Here is an 18,021-nt window from a genome sequence, read left to right as displayed (position 1 = left end):
GTGGGAGGGGACTGGACTGCCCAAAGGAAAACCACACAAAGGGAGAATGTGCAGATTCTGCACAGAGTGTGACCCACTCTGGGAATTGAACCTGGGTGCCTGGTGCTGTAAGGCAGCAGTGCTAACAACTGTGCCACTGTTTTGATTGTAGGTTGACTGACATGTCATGATCCCACCCCTATTACAATACATGGAATTAATCAGACTTTGCCAATAAATCAACTTCAGAACCTACTTGTATCACTTCAGTTCACCATCTAACATCAAAATAGCCAGGATGTTTCATCAAAATTGGCAGTTTCAAGGGAGTTGCAGCATTACATTTACAGGAGTTTGTGCATCTATCAATTGATGTGATATATTTTGCTCAATACAAATGCCAGCAGCTACAAGAAGGAGCAGAAGAATATTCCACTCCACAGAAACTGTGGAAAATCATCGTTGGAGAATGGTCAGATTCAATTCAGCAAGTCCATGAACACATGAGACCATTTCAGCCTTACCGATTTGAACTAGGTATCTCCTTAAGGCAGGCAGGTCATCGTACCAGAATCTTTGTAACCTGATATTCTCCAACAACCTCATCACTCACATATGGGCAGATCAGAAGACTTATAAGAGAGACACTCTATTGGCCATGTATGAACAATGATATTGAAGTTGTCATTAGGAAGTGTGCAGTATGTGATGAGCATATGCCAAGTCAGCACAAAGAACCACTGATTCCACATGAAGCTCCTACATATCCTTGGTCCAAAGTCTCACAGTCAAAATGAAGGTACAAAATTGTCAAGCTTACAGTTGGAGCAACAGGTCCTATTAAGTCATTACACACAAAGACAGAATGCTAAGGCATAACCAAGGACAAATCAGATCCACTCCAGCTCCTCAACTACCTTGCAATCCTATTGCATCTAGGACAAGATCCCAAATGCAACCACAAGCAACATCCAATAAAGACAATCCCACAGATCACTGTGAGTAACTGAAGAAGCCTCCAGACAAAGTTAAAAAATCTGGCCTACCAGCAGAATGTCTCGTTGCTTTAGAGACTTAAAGATTATCTGTTCTGTATACTTATGCAATGATAACGAAACATGAAATGAACATTGGAAATAGCTACACTTCTTGGGAAGGGGGAAGTTGTAATATGCCTTAAAGGATAGGAACATGACATCACTAGAAACGAAGTCATGTTCAATTTCATTTTTGCCTTCAGCAGAGTACACACGCACAGCTCTGCAACTCTGATGTCTTCCAGTTACATTCCTATGTATAAACGCTTCCATTTGCCTAATCTCAATAAATAAACCCATAACATGTTTGTACAACCCCTTAAGAGCAATTGGTGCCTATGTGTCACTCTAAAAACATTACAATGACTTGTTGAGCAACTTGCACATTGACTATGTTTAAGTTTGAGGAGACCATCTCCCACTCTTTTGTCCAAGGCAGCTAATGCTGCACTGGTGCAATGCATGCCACAAGCAGCTGAAGGGATGAAGGTTTGATTCCAGAATTGTTCTTCTCCTAAATCAGCTGCTCAACAGGCTGAAGAACATAATCAGCTACCATTTACATTACCGTCAGCCTGTTGGAACCATTTGTGATTGCCCACACTGCCAGCCAATATACATGTTGCTAGTAAACCCATAGCTGAAATCAGAGTTACCTTTTCCTATGCAGACAGCCAAATTAAGCCTGAGGAGACCATCCAATTAGGAGCTTTCTAATTTAAAGAGACCAAACATATGTCCTCATATCTCTGCAGTACCAAAAAGGAATCAGCAAGTGAAGCCAGACAGTAGGAGCTTGATTAGGAGAGCCTAGTTGAGATGCTGATCATATGGGACATGTTGTAGATGAAGAGCACCTCAACTCTCTTCATAATCCTAGACCCTTTGACCATCAATTTAAATATTTGATTGGTATCTACAGTTGATTTATTGTTTTGGCCAATCATTAGATTTTGCTCTGTGGATATATGACACTTTCAAGTGTGATACCTTTGAAAGATATGATTTACATGCTGATATCAAAATGGTGCATAAACACACAGACAAAAAAAACACTATGTACATGCAACTTCACATACACCAGACACGCAATTGCATATGCAAACATGAGCCACACACCTGAACAGTCACACCCACATATAAAAGATGAAAGGTGGGCAAGTGACCTTTTCCTCATCTTAGGATTCTCTCTCATTGCCCCTATGGTTGGTTGAGGTGGTTGAGGAGTTGGAGTGGATCTGATTTGTCCTTGGTTATGCCTTAGCATTCTGTCTTTGTGTGTAATGATTTAATAGGACCTGTTGCTCCAACTGTAAGCTTGACAATTTTGTACCTGCATTTTGATTGTGAGACTTTGGGGCAAGGAGCACTTTTGCGGCACAGTAGTTAGTACTGTTGTTTCACAGCGCCAGTGACCTGGGTTCGATACCTGGCTTGGGACACTGTCTGTGTGGAGTTTGCACATTCTCCTTGTGTCTGCATGGGTTTCCTCTAGGTGCTCTGGTTTCCTCCCACAGTCCAAAGTTGTGCGGGTTAGGTTGATTGGCCATGCTAAAATTGCCCCTTAGTGTCCTGAGATGCATAAGTTAGAGGGATTATTGGGTAAAAGTGTGTAGGGATATGGGGGCAGGGCCTGGGTGGGATTGTGGTCGGTGCAGACTCAATGGGTCGAATGGCCTCCTTCTGTACTGTAGGGTTTCTATGATTTCTGTGATTATACTGATTGAGACATCTGACTTTTGCTGCGTATCAGGCAGATACTAACCTAATTCCTACCTACTTCTTCACAATGGGCTGCAATTAAACTCTGATTGGCAGCATTCTCTGAAATGAGAAAGAAAAGGTCACGACACAAACTCATCTGGCAAGAATCAATCTGACATTTGGAGTTTTGTACTTCTGTGTGCCTCATTACATTTGGTGATGGAAATGACGCATTCAATTGCTCTTTAATGAGAAAATGGAATTAGTTGCTAGGGACCAGAATTCTGTGCTGCAATACTGGCTTTTTTGAATCCATGCCACTCACATAAAGTATAAATTATAATTTCAACATTTAATAGTCAAGCAAAAGCTTTGAAATATCTGAATTATGTGAGACCTTCACAACATTCAAAGGTAATGTGAAATTATCCTTTCCTTTTTATGAAAAGTGTAATTCCAAACTAATTGTTAATGTGCTGAATCATTATCAAAACAAAAATAATTTGCATTTATACAGTGCCTTATGCTATACCAACATACAAAGTATGATCAGGAGTAGGCAATCCTGCCTCTTGAGCTTGTTCTGCCAATCAATAAGATTGTGACTGATCTGATCGGGAACTAGCTCCACATTCCTGCCTACCTCCGATGACGTTTCACCTCTTTACTTTTGACATCACAAAGGTTTCCAAAGGATATCTGTGTGGAGATAGCAGAGGACTTATCATATTCTTCCCAACTTTCCTAGATATATGGGGAGGTGCTAGAAGATTGAAAAGTGATAAATGTGACCCTGTTATTCAAGAAAGTGTGTTTGGGCATTCCTAATAGCTACAATCTGGTCAATTGAATGCAACAGGACATAGTCTATGTGTTGATAACTCACATATGGAATCTAATACAGAGAAGTATGAGATAATGCATTCTGGCAGAAGGGATAAGGTAGCCTTTTTAAACTTAATAGCACAGTTCTAAAGAATGTGCAGGATGGAGGTTATGGGGTTCATGTGCCTGGATCTTTGAAGGGGGCAGGATATATTGAGAGATTAGTTAGCAAAGTATAAGGGATCTGGATCCTCATAACTAGAGGTAATGGGCACGATGGTAGCCCTCTCACCTATGGTCAATGGACCTTCCTATGGTCTGTCCCTTGCCAGCTCCGATTTCCGTGGTAGGTGGGACGGTAAAATTCTGGCCAATGAGTATAAAAGAAGGGCAATTAGGCTGAACCATTAAAAAACTGGTTATGCCACAACTGAAGTATTGCATCCAGTTGTCCTCGCCGTACTTTTCAAAGGATTTGAAGGGTGCAGAGAAGATTTACAAGAATGATCCCAAGGTTGAAGGATTTTAACCACAAGATTAATTTGGAGAGGCTGCAGTTAATCTCCTTGGAATAAAGGAAATTGAGGGGAGATTTGATAAAATTCTGGTAGGTTATGACAGTTTTTATACACCAGTGAGCCTTACTTCTATGGTGGGCAAAGTTTTGGAAAGGATTATAAGAGATAGGATTTATAATCATCTAGAAAGGAATAATTTGATTAGGGATAGTCAACACAGTTTTGTGAAGTCATGCCTCACAAACATTATTGAGCTCTTTGAGAAGGTGACCAAAGAGGTGGATCAGGGTAAAGCAGGTTATATGATGTATATGGATTTCAGTAAAGCGTTTGATAAGGTTCCCCATGGTAAACTATTGCAGAAGATACAGAGGCATGGGATTGAGGGTAATTTAGCGGTTTGGATCAAAAATTGGCTAGCTGTAAGAGGACAGAGGATGGTGGTTGATGGGAAATATTCATCCTGGAGTTCAGTTACCACAAGGATCTGTTTTGGGGCCACTGCCGTTTGTCATTTTTATAAATGACCTGGATGAGGGCGTAGAAGGATGGGTTAGTAAATTTGAGGATGACACTAAAGTCAGTGGACTTATGGACAGTGTGGAAGGATGTTGCAAGTTACAGAGGGACATAGACAAGCTGCAGAATTGGGCTGAGAGGTGGCAAATGAAGTTTAATGCGGAAAAGTCTGAAGTGATTCACTTTGGAAGGAATAACAGGAATACAGAGTACTGGGCTAGTGGTAAGTTATTTGGTAGTGTAGATGAGCAGAGAGATCACGGTGTCCATGTGCATAGATCCCTGAAAGTTGGCACCCAGGTTGAAAGGGTTCTTAAGAAGGCATAAGGTGTGTTAGCTTTTATTGGTAGAGCGATTGAGTTTCGGGGCCATGAGGTCATGTTGTAGCTGTACAAAACTCTGGTGCGGCCGCACTTGGAGTATTGCATACAGTTCTGGTTGCCACATTATAGGAAGGATGTGGAAGCATTGGAAAGGGTGCAGAGGAGATTTACCAGGATGTTGCCTAGTATGGTGGAAAGGTCTTATGAGGATAGGTTGAGGGGCTTGAGGCTGTTTTCGTTAGAGAGAAGGTTAAGAGGTGACTTAATAGAGGCATATAAGACAATCAGAGGATTAGATAGGGTGGACAGTGAGAGCCTTTTTCCTTAGATGGAGTTGGCTAGCATGAGGGGAAATAGCTTTAAATTGAGGGGTGATAGATATAGGACAGATGTCAGAGTAGGTTCTTTACTCAGAAAGTAGTAGGGGCATGCAACAGTAGTGGAATCGCAACACTAAGGGCATTTACATGGTCATTGGATAAACATATGGATGATATTGGAACAGTGTAGGTTAGATGGGCTTTAGATTGGTTTCACAGGTCGGCGCAACATCGAGGGCTGAAAGGCCTGTACTGCACTGTAAAGTTCTATGTTCTGTATACACTCTGGTGGAAAATGGTCGTACTTTGTCAGTGGTGAGAAATTATAACACATGAAACCTGAGAAAATGATTACGTTTGATCCACTGGGGATATGTGTCGTAGACGTGAAATATGCAAGGGCAAGGAGGGGGAGAGATAGGCAAGCTTGAAGCAAAATATAGGCTGTATTAAATTTTAAACAAAGATAAAATGACCCCAGATATTCAAGTGTCGTGGGGATCCAGATGATTGAAACCCTGTTCTTTTGATGACAAAATTCCAACCTATTACCAAAGAAAAGGTACACAGCAAGCTACTAGTTGCTCATTGTTGCTTTTTTGGCCCTTATAACTACATTAGTATTCAGTGTGAAAATTGGTAGGAAGCATCAATTTTGGCCATTATGTCTGATCTGTGAAATTTTCCCTATGGATAGCGAACCATTAGCTCCTGCACAGCTCAGGCGAAAATATTTCTAGACATTGAAAGATTACCCTCTCTCCTCACACCATCTCTGTTACTGATTCCACAGACTTTGTGCTTCAGTTGAAGTGATAGAGAATGTTTAGTTTGACAATGTTGACTGGAAGTCAATGTTTACTTTAGGTCTCAGGCTTTACTTACAGAATAAAGTGAACAATGTTACTTCTACTACAAGATCCAAAGTGATGTGAGAACATTGTGGCCCAGTTACCTTAGATCCTGATCTTTTCAAGTATCAAGTACTACCAGAAGTAGATAATGATTAAATATACTTCCACAGCCTGGAGCTATTGAGACACAATCTCATTCCATCTTGGAGCTCATATCTGTCATGTGAATATACTTAATAAAATTTTCTGCAGTTGAGTGTTAGACATCAAGTTTACTTAACTATATTAGACTAGTGAGAGGACTCCACTTCCTTTCAAAGGGCCTATAGTTTCAATAGTTCAGTTCCCACTTGGAGAACCCTTCATCATCAAGAGTGAAGTCCTGCACTTCCCATTCAGAGGGTTTGGTTGAGGATAAAGCAATGGACTTCAAATTGTCCAATGCTGTCTTCAGCTAGAGATGGAGAATGTTTGGAAGATATAGCGGTTTAGGAATTGAACTCCTCCATCACAACATATTTAAGGGGATGAGAATAGGTTTCCCTTTAGGTTGCATTCATTAAGGGTAGGGTGGCTCAAGAGTCAAAGGATTGGGCAGTAATTAAACAAATCTGTTTGAAGGTCACAAACTCTAAGAATAGGGAATCCCGTTCCAAATCTTTATTAGTTTTAACTGTGGCATTTCATAAGGATGAATGAATTTGAAACGAATGGATGGAGATTCTCATGGTGGTATAGTCTCTGAAAAAAGTCCAAGGGAACACCCACCACATCCAGAAATTTCTTGTCCCTTGCAACTTCTAGACCCAGTATTGGTTTCATTTTCAGGAATGTTCTGATCCTAGGCTATCTTACCCACACTACATTTCCATGATGAGGCTGTAGGGAATCTATATGTTGGCTTGAAGTCTAAATTGCAGAAGGCAGGAAATGTTAAAAATGTTAAAAAGATTGTTCCATCATCAATTTTTATGCAGTATAGTACTTTGAGAAACATAAACTGATGCTTGCAATCACCCATACCTCAGATTATACGCTCAGGTGACCATCTCCTTTAGTGATCATTTCATGAATGGAGAGAGAACTGTTACAAGCGAGACCATAAGACCTTAAGATGTAAGTAGAGAAGTACACCATTTGGCCCATCCAGCCTGCTCCACCATTCAATGAGATCATGACTGATCTGATTTGATAATCCTCAATTCCACTTTCCCATCTTATCCTTATAACCTTTGATTCCCTTACTGACTCTTCTAACTATCCTTTCATTGCCCCCCACAAGGTGCAAGTTGGAACCACACCTCAGGACCAAAGAATTGTGGGATATGTTTCTTGCACTCATTTGCAAGCTTTGGCAGGTAAGCAAACATTGATCAGTTAATTTACTCATTCATTTGCCGCTCCTAGACTTTGCTTCGTTTCAGGCCTCAACCTATTTCTTTTGGTTTATTTGTTCTTCCTCAGCAGAGCACAAGGGTCAACCAGCAGGTTTATTCAAGAAGCAACATCTATATTAGCAAATTCTCCCCAACCAAAATCCTCCTAATGCTCCCAACTATACCTACCGTTCCCAGCTCCCCCCACCCTCACCAACTCCCATTGCCATCTCTTCCTTCCAGACTTCCCTATACCCTCTGTCCTCCTCACTTACCCCAGCAAACCACATAACCCATCCCAAATCTGCCTCTTTCAATTGTCCATGCCAATTAAACTATCCTCACTCTCAAGCACCCTCACTCTCACAAACTTGCCCAAGATTGTTACATTCCAGTGAACTTTCCCTGCCCTCCCTATCTTCCTTTTTCAATTCTCCACATCCTTAACAGCACTCCCTACCTTTGCTTACACTATCTGCCTTCCCCAACTTCCCATGACAATGTCATCACAGCACCTTTGTGAACCCACCCCTTCTGCAAACCCCCACACCTTCTCCAACTCCTTTTGCCAACAACCCCGCCAACTGCCCTCACCCTGGCTAAGTCACCGCTTGTCTTCATCAACTTTCCCAGCAACCTCTCCTGCCTTCACCAATGCACCTCCCCAACTACCCAATGACTCCTTACATCCTTGCCTACCCCCCTTGTCAACTTCCCAACTCCATTCACTAACTACCCTCACCAACTCTCCTTTCAACTCTCCTCACCAACTCCCCTTATCACCTCTCCTTATCAACTCTCCTTGTCAATTCCCCAATTCCAATTACCTCCTACCCTTGTCAACTACCCTCCCAAACTCCCCTAGCCAATTCCCAACACCAATTCATCTTGTCAACTCCTCAACTCCACTCACCAAATCCCCAACTTCTTATGTCAACTCCTCAACAAAAAGCTTTATTTAGAAGATGTTAACACTACAGGCTGCAATGTTGCACTCCCGTTTGCCCACACAAGTGGCTGAATATGTCACCTCTGGTGACATCAAGTGATCGACCACGTAAACTGCAAGGCTGCTAGTGAGGAAACACTAGAAAACCTCAAACACAATATTTCTCTCCCCCCTTTAAAGCAAAGGACACTGACACAATAAAAGGTATAACATTAACAGTCTATGAACATAAGATTCAATAGGTCAGATATTTTGAAGGCTGTCATTCTTTGTGTGGTTGTCAACAAACCTCAGGTATCTGCTTTTTAGTACTTGCTGCAACCTCTGGTGTGTTTGGCTTGGGCTCTACGTCATCCATGATTGTTTTGGAGAAAGGCTCTCAGGAAGGTTTAGGTCAGCTTTTAGCACAGCTTGATTTGGACTCTCTGGTGGTTCTGTCTCTAGCAGGTTGGTTCTTGTCACCAAAAGTTGATCTGCACTTCTCCTCCATATTACACTATCTTGGGTTTGCATAGGAAAGGAGACCAGTCCTGTCTGTGCTAAGATGGTAGCAGATATCCACTTGTGGTATAGTTCTTTGCTAGAACATCTTGAGTCCTGCTGTACAATCTGATCCTGCAACTTTTTCTTGGACAGTTTAAGTAAATCTAACATTATGCATAGCTGACGTTTAACCATGAGCAATGCCAGAGAAACTTGGGTTGTGGAGTGTGCAGTATCCCTGTATGTGAACTGAAATTGGCTCAAGCATTTCAGACAAGGGATCTTGTTCTCTAGTTACATTCAATGATTATTTTATCATCTGTACAAAATGCTGTGCAGGCCATTTGTGGCAGGATGGTAGGGAATGGATCCAATGTGTTGAATTCCATTCTTGTTTGAATAGAGTATGAATTCTTGCAAAATGAACTGCAGCCCATTATAGCTCACGAGTTGTTCAGGATAACCGGATCTACTGAAGATTTCACCCAATCTCGCAATTGTTTTCTCTGTTGACATTGACTTCATGATGGCAACTTCAGGCCTTTTCAATTGAGCATTGACTAGAATGAGAAACATCTGTCCTTCAAACTGTCCAGCATAATCAACACGAACTGTTGCCAGGTCTCTTCTGGCTATTTCCACAGAGGTAATGGTGCTAACAGCAGCAGGTTCCATAATTTTGCACAAGACAAACACATTCCTGCCTTCTTCTTGATTTTGGCATCTAGGCCCAGCCACCAAAAATAGCCTCTTTCATCCTCCAATACCACATTGGCCTTTATGAATTTCCTTAATAATGATGGAATGATGACTTACATTCCCCAGAGGAATCAACAAGCCTGTACAGATATTTAAATCTTCGAGCGGAATGTGGCTTTAACTCAGGGTTTGCTTTTGAGACCTTGAAGCCCCATGTCTATAACCTTTGACAGTACTGGATCATTTCTGGTACACTTTTTAACTTGTCCTGCAGTTGCAGGAGTATTATCTACTTGCTCAAAGTAGAAAATGTTTCCACATAAACTACTTACCAACAAACTATTCAGGAGAGTCCATCTGCATTCCCATGAAGGTTTGTCTGACAACACTTGATCGTGTATGTGTGTGTGCTGACAACAGCAATGCCCACTTCTGCATTCTGCTCACTATCACTGGATGATGATCCATCAATAAAGTGAATTTCTTCTCATATAGGAATTGGTAGAACCATTTTATTCCAAATAAAACTCCCTAGGGCTCCTTTCTTTATCTGTGCATAATTGTTTTTGGCCTTATTCAAAGTCCTCAATGTGAAGGCTGTTGGTTTTTCTTAACCTGTGGGAATTACAACTCTCCTTGTCAGCTCCGCAACTCCACTCACCAACTCCCCAAATCCCCTTATCAACTACCCTCCACTTACCACCTTTCTTTGTCAACTCCCCAAATCCACTCATTAATTCCCTTGTCAATGCCCCAACTCCCCTTACTAACTCCTCAACTCCCTTTTTTAGCCAACCTATTATGTACACGAGATTTGACAGAGCGTGGGGTGATTTACATGCGGGCAAAAAGTACTTTTTCCTGTATTAAGTTTTTGAAGAAGCTGCTTACTGTTGTTTTTAACTTCCATTTCAATGTAGCTGTTTGACTTGCTGTTCAGCAGTATAATGTCTGGAAGCTCACCTTAAAACTCGGGTATTTTCTTTTTAGTAAATACATAAATTATCTTGTCCCCTGAACTTTACTTCCTCCCTCTTGAATTTAGATTAAATCCATGCTCTGGAGCCTTCCATTTTTATGCAGACAAAATTTGTTTTTAGTTACATTATTGGGAGGACTCTCCAAAAGGATGAAACATGCAAGTTTCAAACCACTCAACTCTCTCCTCCTTCAAGGATCAAGGATATGTAAAGCCAAGAACTAGCATTGTCCGGTAAATGTAGCAAGAACAAAATAGAAGTGTGGGGAGGGAGTAAGTTAGGCACCCCCAGTGCTGTTGGTTAATATACTCCAAAGTGCACCTGTCTGCTAAAAATGTCATGTGGCTACATGTTCATTTTCTGCTACATCAGCCATTGTATTTAATTAAGAAAGTGCTGTAGTGTTGTTAACATCTGCCTCTGACCCAGGAGATGCCGCCATTCGCTGCGAACAGATGGATTACCTGCTGGACTGGTTGGCTGAGTTCCAAAAATCTACCTCTTCATCAAGTCCCGCCAATTCAGAGGATCTGCTGGCATTCGATGTCTTGGTAGGAGATCTCAACTTTGACAACTGCTCCTCAGGTGAGTCTCTGCTTCTACACTGCCTGAGGGAACAGTCATGGTGGTTTGGGGTATTAATTCTCCAATGGCATTTTGTCAATGGTGTCACTGATTTGTCTGGTGAGCTAAAGTACATCTATGGTTAAAAATATTCAATAAACAGCTGCCCCAGTGCTGATTACTATATCCAATGCAGACGCCATGTGATATTTAATTCTCACTCAGAACATTTAAAAAGGTCCAGGCACACAAATTGTCTTAATTGCTGTCAGGATTCTTTCCTCTTAAGGCTTTCATCCTCTTTACCATCTTCTCTACTACCTGTATTTTTAAATGCAAAAAGTCCTTCCTAAACGCACACCAAAATGTCTCAAACCCAAATCCTCCAAGAATCATTCCTAAACTCCCTTCAAAAATCTCTCCTATGCCATTCCAGTTTCACTCCTGAACTGCCTAAAAGTTCACTCCTAAATTTTCTCCAAAAATCATTCTTAAACTCCCTCCAAAAATCATCCCTGAATACCTTCCATAAACCTCTCCTATCTCAACACTCCTAAATAACCTCCAAATATCACTCACACACCCTCTTTACATGCTGAGCGCTGACTGACTACAATTGACCGTGTCTGCAACACTGCATTTTGCTCACCGCTGACGAGCGTAGCGCAGTGACAAACAACAAAGATTTATTCTATCTGGATTGATGTTCATCAATCCTTTCAATGGTGCTGTCACCATACTGCTCTTCTGACAGTGCAGTCCTCTGTATTTGCCCAAGGGTGCAGCAGCAATCTCTTAACACTGACAGTGCAACACTGCCTCAGTGCTGCTCCTGTGACAATGCAGCAGTCTCTGAATACTGCCCCTCCAAAAGTGCAGTCCATCCAAGAGTGCAGCAGTCACTTAGCACTGATCCTCTGTCAGTGCAGCACTTCATCAATACTGTTCATCCTACAGTGCTGCACTCTTTCATTACTGGAATAAGACTTTAACCCGCTAACTTCTGATACAAGTAAGAGTGCTAACACTGAGCTATGGTGTTAACCTTAGCTCCCAGGATTGGGTAAATAGCAGATATCTGCCACCCAGCTGAGCTTATTGTCCATGCAGCTGACATAAACTGGGCAGATTTCAAACTGCAGACTTTAAAGGAACATTTCTATTTAGAGAATCTTCAAATGATGGGTTACAGACACACGCATATATTCAGGGAATAAATATGAACAATTTGAAGATCATGTTGGGAGGATAAATGTGATCAGTTTGAAGATTAGGGTAGCACAGTGGTTAGCCCTGCTGCCTCACAGCGCCAGGGACCTGAGTTTGATTCCTGATTGCAGCCACTGTCTGTGTGGAGTTTTCACATTCTCCCTGTGTCTGCATGGGTTTCTTCCCACAGTCCGAAAGATGTGCAGGTTAGATGAATTGGCCATGCTAAATTCTCCCTCAGTGTAGCCAAACAGGCGCCAGAGTATGGTGACGAGAAGATTTTCACAGTAACTTCATTGCAGTGTTAATACAAGCCCACTTGTGATACTATTAAATAAACTTTAAACTTTAATGTTGGAAGGTTGACTGTGAGCAGTTTGAGGACATAGAATCATAGAATCCCTACAGTGCAGAAAGAGGCCATTCAGCCCATTGAGTCCACACTGACAACAATCCCACCTTGGTCCTATGCCCATAACCCCACATATTTTCCCCGCTAATCCTTCTAACCTACATATCCCAGGACACTAAGGGGCAATTTAGCATGGCCAATGCACTTAACCCACACTTTGGACTGTGGGAGGAAACTGGAACACCCAGAGGAAACCCAGGTAGACATGGGTTTCCTAGCCGGGAATTGAACCCAGGTCGCTGGCGCTATGAGGCATGACACAAAGATGGCAGGATTGGCGGACAGTGAGGAGGAGTGTCAGGTGACACAGCAGGATATAGATAGGCTGGTATATTGGGCAGATAAATGGCAGATGGAATTTAATCCTGATAAACGCGAGGTGATGCATTTTGGAAGGAATAATGTAAAGGGGAGTTACATGATAAAGGGTAGACCTATTAAGAGTATAGAAATGCAGAGGGACCTGAGGGTGCAAGTGCACAAGTCTTTGAAGGTGGCAACACCGTTGGAGAAGGTTGCGAAGAAAGCTTATGGAATGCTAGCCTTTATAGGAAGGGGTATAGAGTACAAGAGCTAGCATCTAATGCTACAGTTGTACAGAACATTGGTTAGACCGCATTTGGAGTACTGTGTCCAGTTCTGGCCACCTTACTACCGGAAGGATGTGGAGACCCTGGAGAGAGTGCAGAGGAGGTTTACCAGGATGCTGCTTGGTATGGAACGACTGGGTTATGAGGAAAGATTGGGTAAATTGGGGCTGTTCTCCTTAGAAAGACGGAGATTAAGGGGGGAACTAATAGATCCTCCCTTAATAAAGGGATCTAATGCAGGGTATAGATAGAGTAAACAGTGGCAGGCTTTTTCCTAGATTGGAGACAAATATCACGAGGGGCCACGGGCTTAAGGTGAAGGGGGGAGAGGTATAATTTGGATGCTAGAGGGAGGTTTTTCACACAGAGGGTCGTGGGGGTATGGAATGCACTGCCAAGTAAGGTGGTGGAGGCAGGCACGCTGGACTTGTTTAAGGTTTACTTAGATAGGCACATGAGCGGAATAGGGATGGAGGGTTATAGGAGACTGTTTTAAATAAGGATCAGAGCCTCGGGACGTTCCTGGAAATCAACTGTTACATGTGTGATGTTTTTCTTTTTTACTCTGCAGCTGCGTTGGTCCACCTTGTTGTCTAACGAGGGGCATGCATACGGTGGGTCGTGCGTGGGCTGCTCTTGAAAGTTCGAGAGTGGCCTAGTACTTCACGTTGTTTGTGTATGCTTAAAACTGGACCAGCAGATGGGCACCACAACAGCTCAGTGACTATCACTGCTAGCTGTGCAGATACATGGATTTGGGCCAGTGTCTGTGGGAGTTTGCGCATTCTCCCTCATGTTGTGTGGGCTTCCTCCGGGTGCTCCAGTTGCCTCCCACACCCGAAAGGTGTGTCTTAGGCTGATTGGTGTAACAAATTGTCCCTAAATTATTCTCCCCTTAATCTGGTTTCCAATGGGGGTACCATAAGCATAGCCATGGGTCAAGGGTGGAGGAGGAAAAACACATTGTTAAGATGGCAGCGCGGGCTCATTGGGCCAAAGGGCCTGTGTGTTGTTCTTTGTTCTTTGCCAACCACAGTGCCATTGTGCTGCCCACAAATGTTGGGGGGATGAGTGTGAGCAGTTTGTGCTTCGTGAATTAGAAGGTCTTGAGTTTGAGTCTCACTCAAGGTTCAAGAGTATAATCCAGACTCAACTGAAGTACAGAGGGAGAGCTTCACTGTGAAAAGAGACATTAAAGTTCCACTCATCTGTTTGATTGTACATTGGTGGTCTCACTGTGCTTAAATGTTGATGTCTTTATCCTTGTTCTTTACTCAAGTAGCAACACTGTGAACAGTTTGCTGGTCATTTATGTTACTGTCTGTGCGATCTTGTTTTAAGTAAGATAGGTATTCCAGTTGTCCACATACCACCAGTCACAGAGCAAGTAATTAACTAAAACAAAATGCTTTGGGATGTTTCTGAGAAATGCAAACATAAATGAATGTCTTGCTCCCAATCACAGTTGCCAACTCTGACAGGACATATTCTAGGAGATATTAGCAGAAGTGAGGTCTCAGAAAGTTAGCAGGCTGGTTTGAGTGGGTTCAAAAGAGAGGAAAACACAGTGAGGCCTTTATCGCACCCACTGCAAAAGCCCATTTCATACTAGCTAAAAATTCCTTTATAAATTCTCACCAATTCACACAACTGTTTCATTTCTTAAAATATTGGCTAGAACTGCTTTATCTGAGTCATAACATTAATGAGCCCATTACCCCATGTGAAATCCGTGCTAGTACCAATTTATGTTTTAAGTCATCCATTTGCCAAGTACAGTGAGATCACCATTTCACAGTGAATATTGAACTTGGGTGTACAAATCATTGTGCATATTAATTTATTTGCTTAAAATATTATTTTAGAATCTATCAGGTGGCTTTCAATAGCCACCAAGAGATAATTGTTGATTCTGGTAGATTACTGGCCATTCTGGAAGGCCTAGCAACCCAACTCCTAGTATAGGTGCCATGTTATGCCACTTGGGCTCCCTCTCCTGGCAGGACTGTTGGTGACTGCACAGCAATTGCCAGACTCCTGCTTGATCCATGCCAGTCCCCTAGGAGACAACCATTTCAGCTTGCAGATTGAGTTGGGAAAGATCCAGAAACCACAGCAAGCTGTGTAATGCTAAGTGAACATCACAGTTAAATGTACAAATTAGCTTTGGACTGTATTGGTGTAGTATTTATTCATTGGAGGATGCAAGTGCCTTTAGGATATCACGGCTCTTTTATTCAATTATTTATTCCATTTATTCTAATAATAGGCTTAACTTTTCACATTCTTCCTTTACATGGTTGGCCATCTAATGAACAAAGAACAACCTGGCACTGAAACAGGCCCTTCAGCCCAATGAGCCCGCGCCGCCATTTTAAAGCATTTTCCTACAGCTACCCTGTGTATGCGAATGGTACCCCTACTGTAGCCAGATTCAGGGGAGAATAGTGTAGGGTCAATTTGGTACACCAATCAGCCTAAGAGCACATCTTTGGGGTGTGGGAGGAAACCGGAGCGCCTGGAGGAAACCCACGCAACCACAGGGAGAATGCGCAAACTCCCACAGACACAGGCCCAAATCCATGTATCTGCACAGCTAGCAGTGATAGTCACTGAGCTGTTGTGGCGCCCGTCTACAGGTCCAGATTTAAGCACACACATTGACACGAAGTACTAAGCTACTCTCAAAACATCCAAGAGCAGCTCACGCACGACTCACCGTGTCCATGCCCCTCGTTAGACAACAGGGTGGACTGACGCCTGTGGATTAAAGAGACGAAACATTAACATATACTATTACATTTCCAGTATCGACCCGAGGCTCTGTCCCTTTTTAAAACCATCTTATGTAACCCTCCATCCCTGTTTCACTCATGTGCCTATCTAAGTAAACCTTAAACAAGTCCAGAGTGCCTGCCTCCACCACTTTACCTGGTAGCGCATTCCATACGCCCACGACCCTCTGTGTGAAAAACCTTCCTCTAGTATCGAAATTATACTTCTCCCCCCTCACCCTTAGATTGTGACCTCTCATGATAGTTGTCCCCAATCTAGGGAAAAGCTTGCCACTGTTGACTCTATCTATTCCCTTCATTATTTTATACACCTCTATCAGATCCCCCCTTAATCTCCGTCTTTCTAAGGAGAAGAGCCCCAGTTTTCCCAATCTTTCCTCATTACCCAGTCCTTCCATACCAGGCAGCATCCTGGTAAACCTCCTCTGCACTCTCTCCAGGGTGTCCACGTCCTTCCGGTGGTGAGGTGACCAAAACTGGACACAGTACTCCAAATATGGTCTAACCAACGTTCTGTACAACTGAAGCATTAGACGACAGCTCTTATACTCTATACCCCTTCCTATAAAGGCTAGCATTCCATAAGCTTTCTTTGCAACCTTCTCCACCTGTGTTGACACCTTCAGGGACTTGTGCACTTGCACTCCCAGGTCCCTCTGTATTTCTATACTCTTAATCAGTCTACCTTTTATCATGTAACTCCTCCCTGCATTATTCCTTCCAAAATGCATCACCTCGCATTTGTCAGGATTAAATTCCATCTGCCATCTATCTGCCCAATATACCAACCTATCTATATTCTGCTGTGTCACCTGACAATCTTCCTCAGTATCCGCCAATCCTGCCATCTTGGTGTCATCCACAAACTTGCTGATCACACCACGTACGCCCTCTTCCAAGTCCTTTATATATATTACAAAAAGAAGAGGCCCCAGTACTGAGCCCTGCGGCACACCACTGGTGACAGACTTCCAGCCAGAAAAGGACCCCTCCACTACTACTCTCTGCCTCCTATTGCTTAGCCAGTTTTCAATCCATCTAGCTACCTGTCCCTGTATCCCATGTGCCTTAACTTTTTCTACCAGCCTACCGTGAGGGACTTTGTCAAACGCCTTACTGAAATCCATATAGATGACATCAACGGCTCGCCCATCGTCAACCAATTTTGTCACCTCCTCAAAAAATTCTACCAGATTCGAAAGGCAAGGCCTCCCCTGAACAAAGCCATGTTGCGTATCCCTAATCAGATCACAACGCTCCAAATGCTCATACGTCCTATCCCTAAGAATTTTTTCCAACAATTTTCCTACCACCGATGTCAAACTCACTGGCCTATAATTACCAGGGTTATCCCTACTGCCCTTTTTAAACAGCGGTACCACATTAGCTACCCTCCAGTCCTCTGGGACCTCACCTGTGTCCAAAGAAGAGACAAAGATTTGCGTCAGAGGCCCAGCAATTTCATCTTTCACCTCCCTAAGCAGCCTGGGATAAATACCATCAGGCCCCGGAGCTTTATCCGTTTTTATGATACCTAAAAACCCTAGCACTTCCTACCTCGTAATGGATATTTCCCTCAATTGATCTAAAGCTCCCTCCAAGACATTACAAGACACCAAACCCCTCTCCTTTGTGAATACCGATGCAAAGTATTCATTCAAGATCTCCCCCATTCCCTCAGACTCGATGCATAGCTCCCCTCCTTTGTCCCTAAGAGGACCAATTTTCCCTCTAACCACTCTCTTGCTCCTAATATAAGAGTAAAATGCCTTTGGATTATCCTTAATCCTATCAGCCAAAGCCATTTCATGCCCCCTTTTCGCCCTTCTAACTCCCCTTTTAAGCTCCCTCCTACTCTCTCTATATTCCTCCAGCGCTCTCTCTG

At 42.8% G+C, this 18,021-nt stretch overlaps 1 protein-coding gene across 2 annotated transcripts in view; it reads left to right on the top strand.

Annotated features, from left to right (window-relative positions):
- smpd3 (sphingomyelin phosphodiesterase 3) overlaps positions 1–18,021 on the top strand; it is a 370,308-nt gene that overhangs the window by 334,772 nt on the left and 17,515 nt on the right. The window contains exons 4-5 of one of the 2 annotated variants that reach the window (XM_080187151.1): positions 7,362–7,437; positions 10,999–11,151. In XM_080187151.1, coding sequence (XP_080043277.1) covers positions 7,362–7,437; positions 10,999–11,151 — 229 coding nt within the window. Of the gene's footprint in view, positions 1–7,361; positions 7,438–10,995; positions 11,152–18,021 lie in introns of both variants that reach the window. The other variant, XM_080187150.1, reaches the window with a different exon arrangement.

Source organism: Carcharhinus amblyrhynchos, chromosome 4, assembly GCF_965287045.1.
Source record: "Carcharhinus amblyrhynchos chromosome 4, sCarAmb.v2.hapA, whole genome shotgun sequence".
Lineage (NCBI taxonomy): Eukaryota > Metazoa > Chordata > Chondrichthyes > Carcharhiniformes > Carcharhinidae > Carcharhinus > Carcharhinus amblyrhynchos.
The sequence above is the reverse complement of the archived record's forward strand: the minus strand, read 5'-3'. Positions and strand labels throughout refer to the sequence as shown.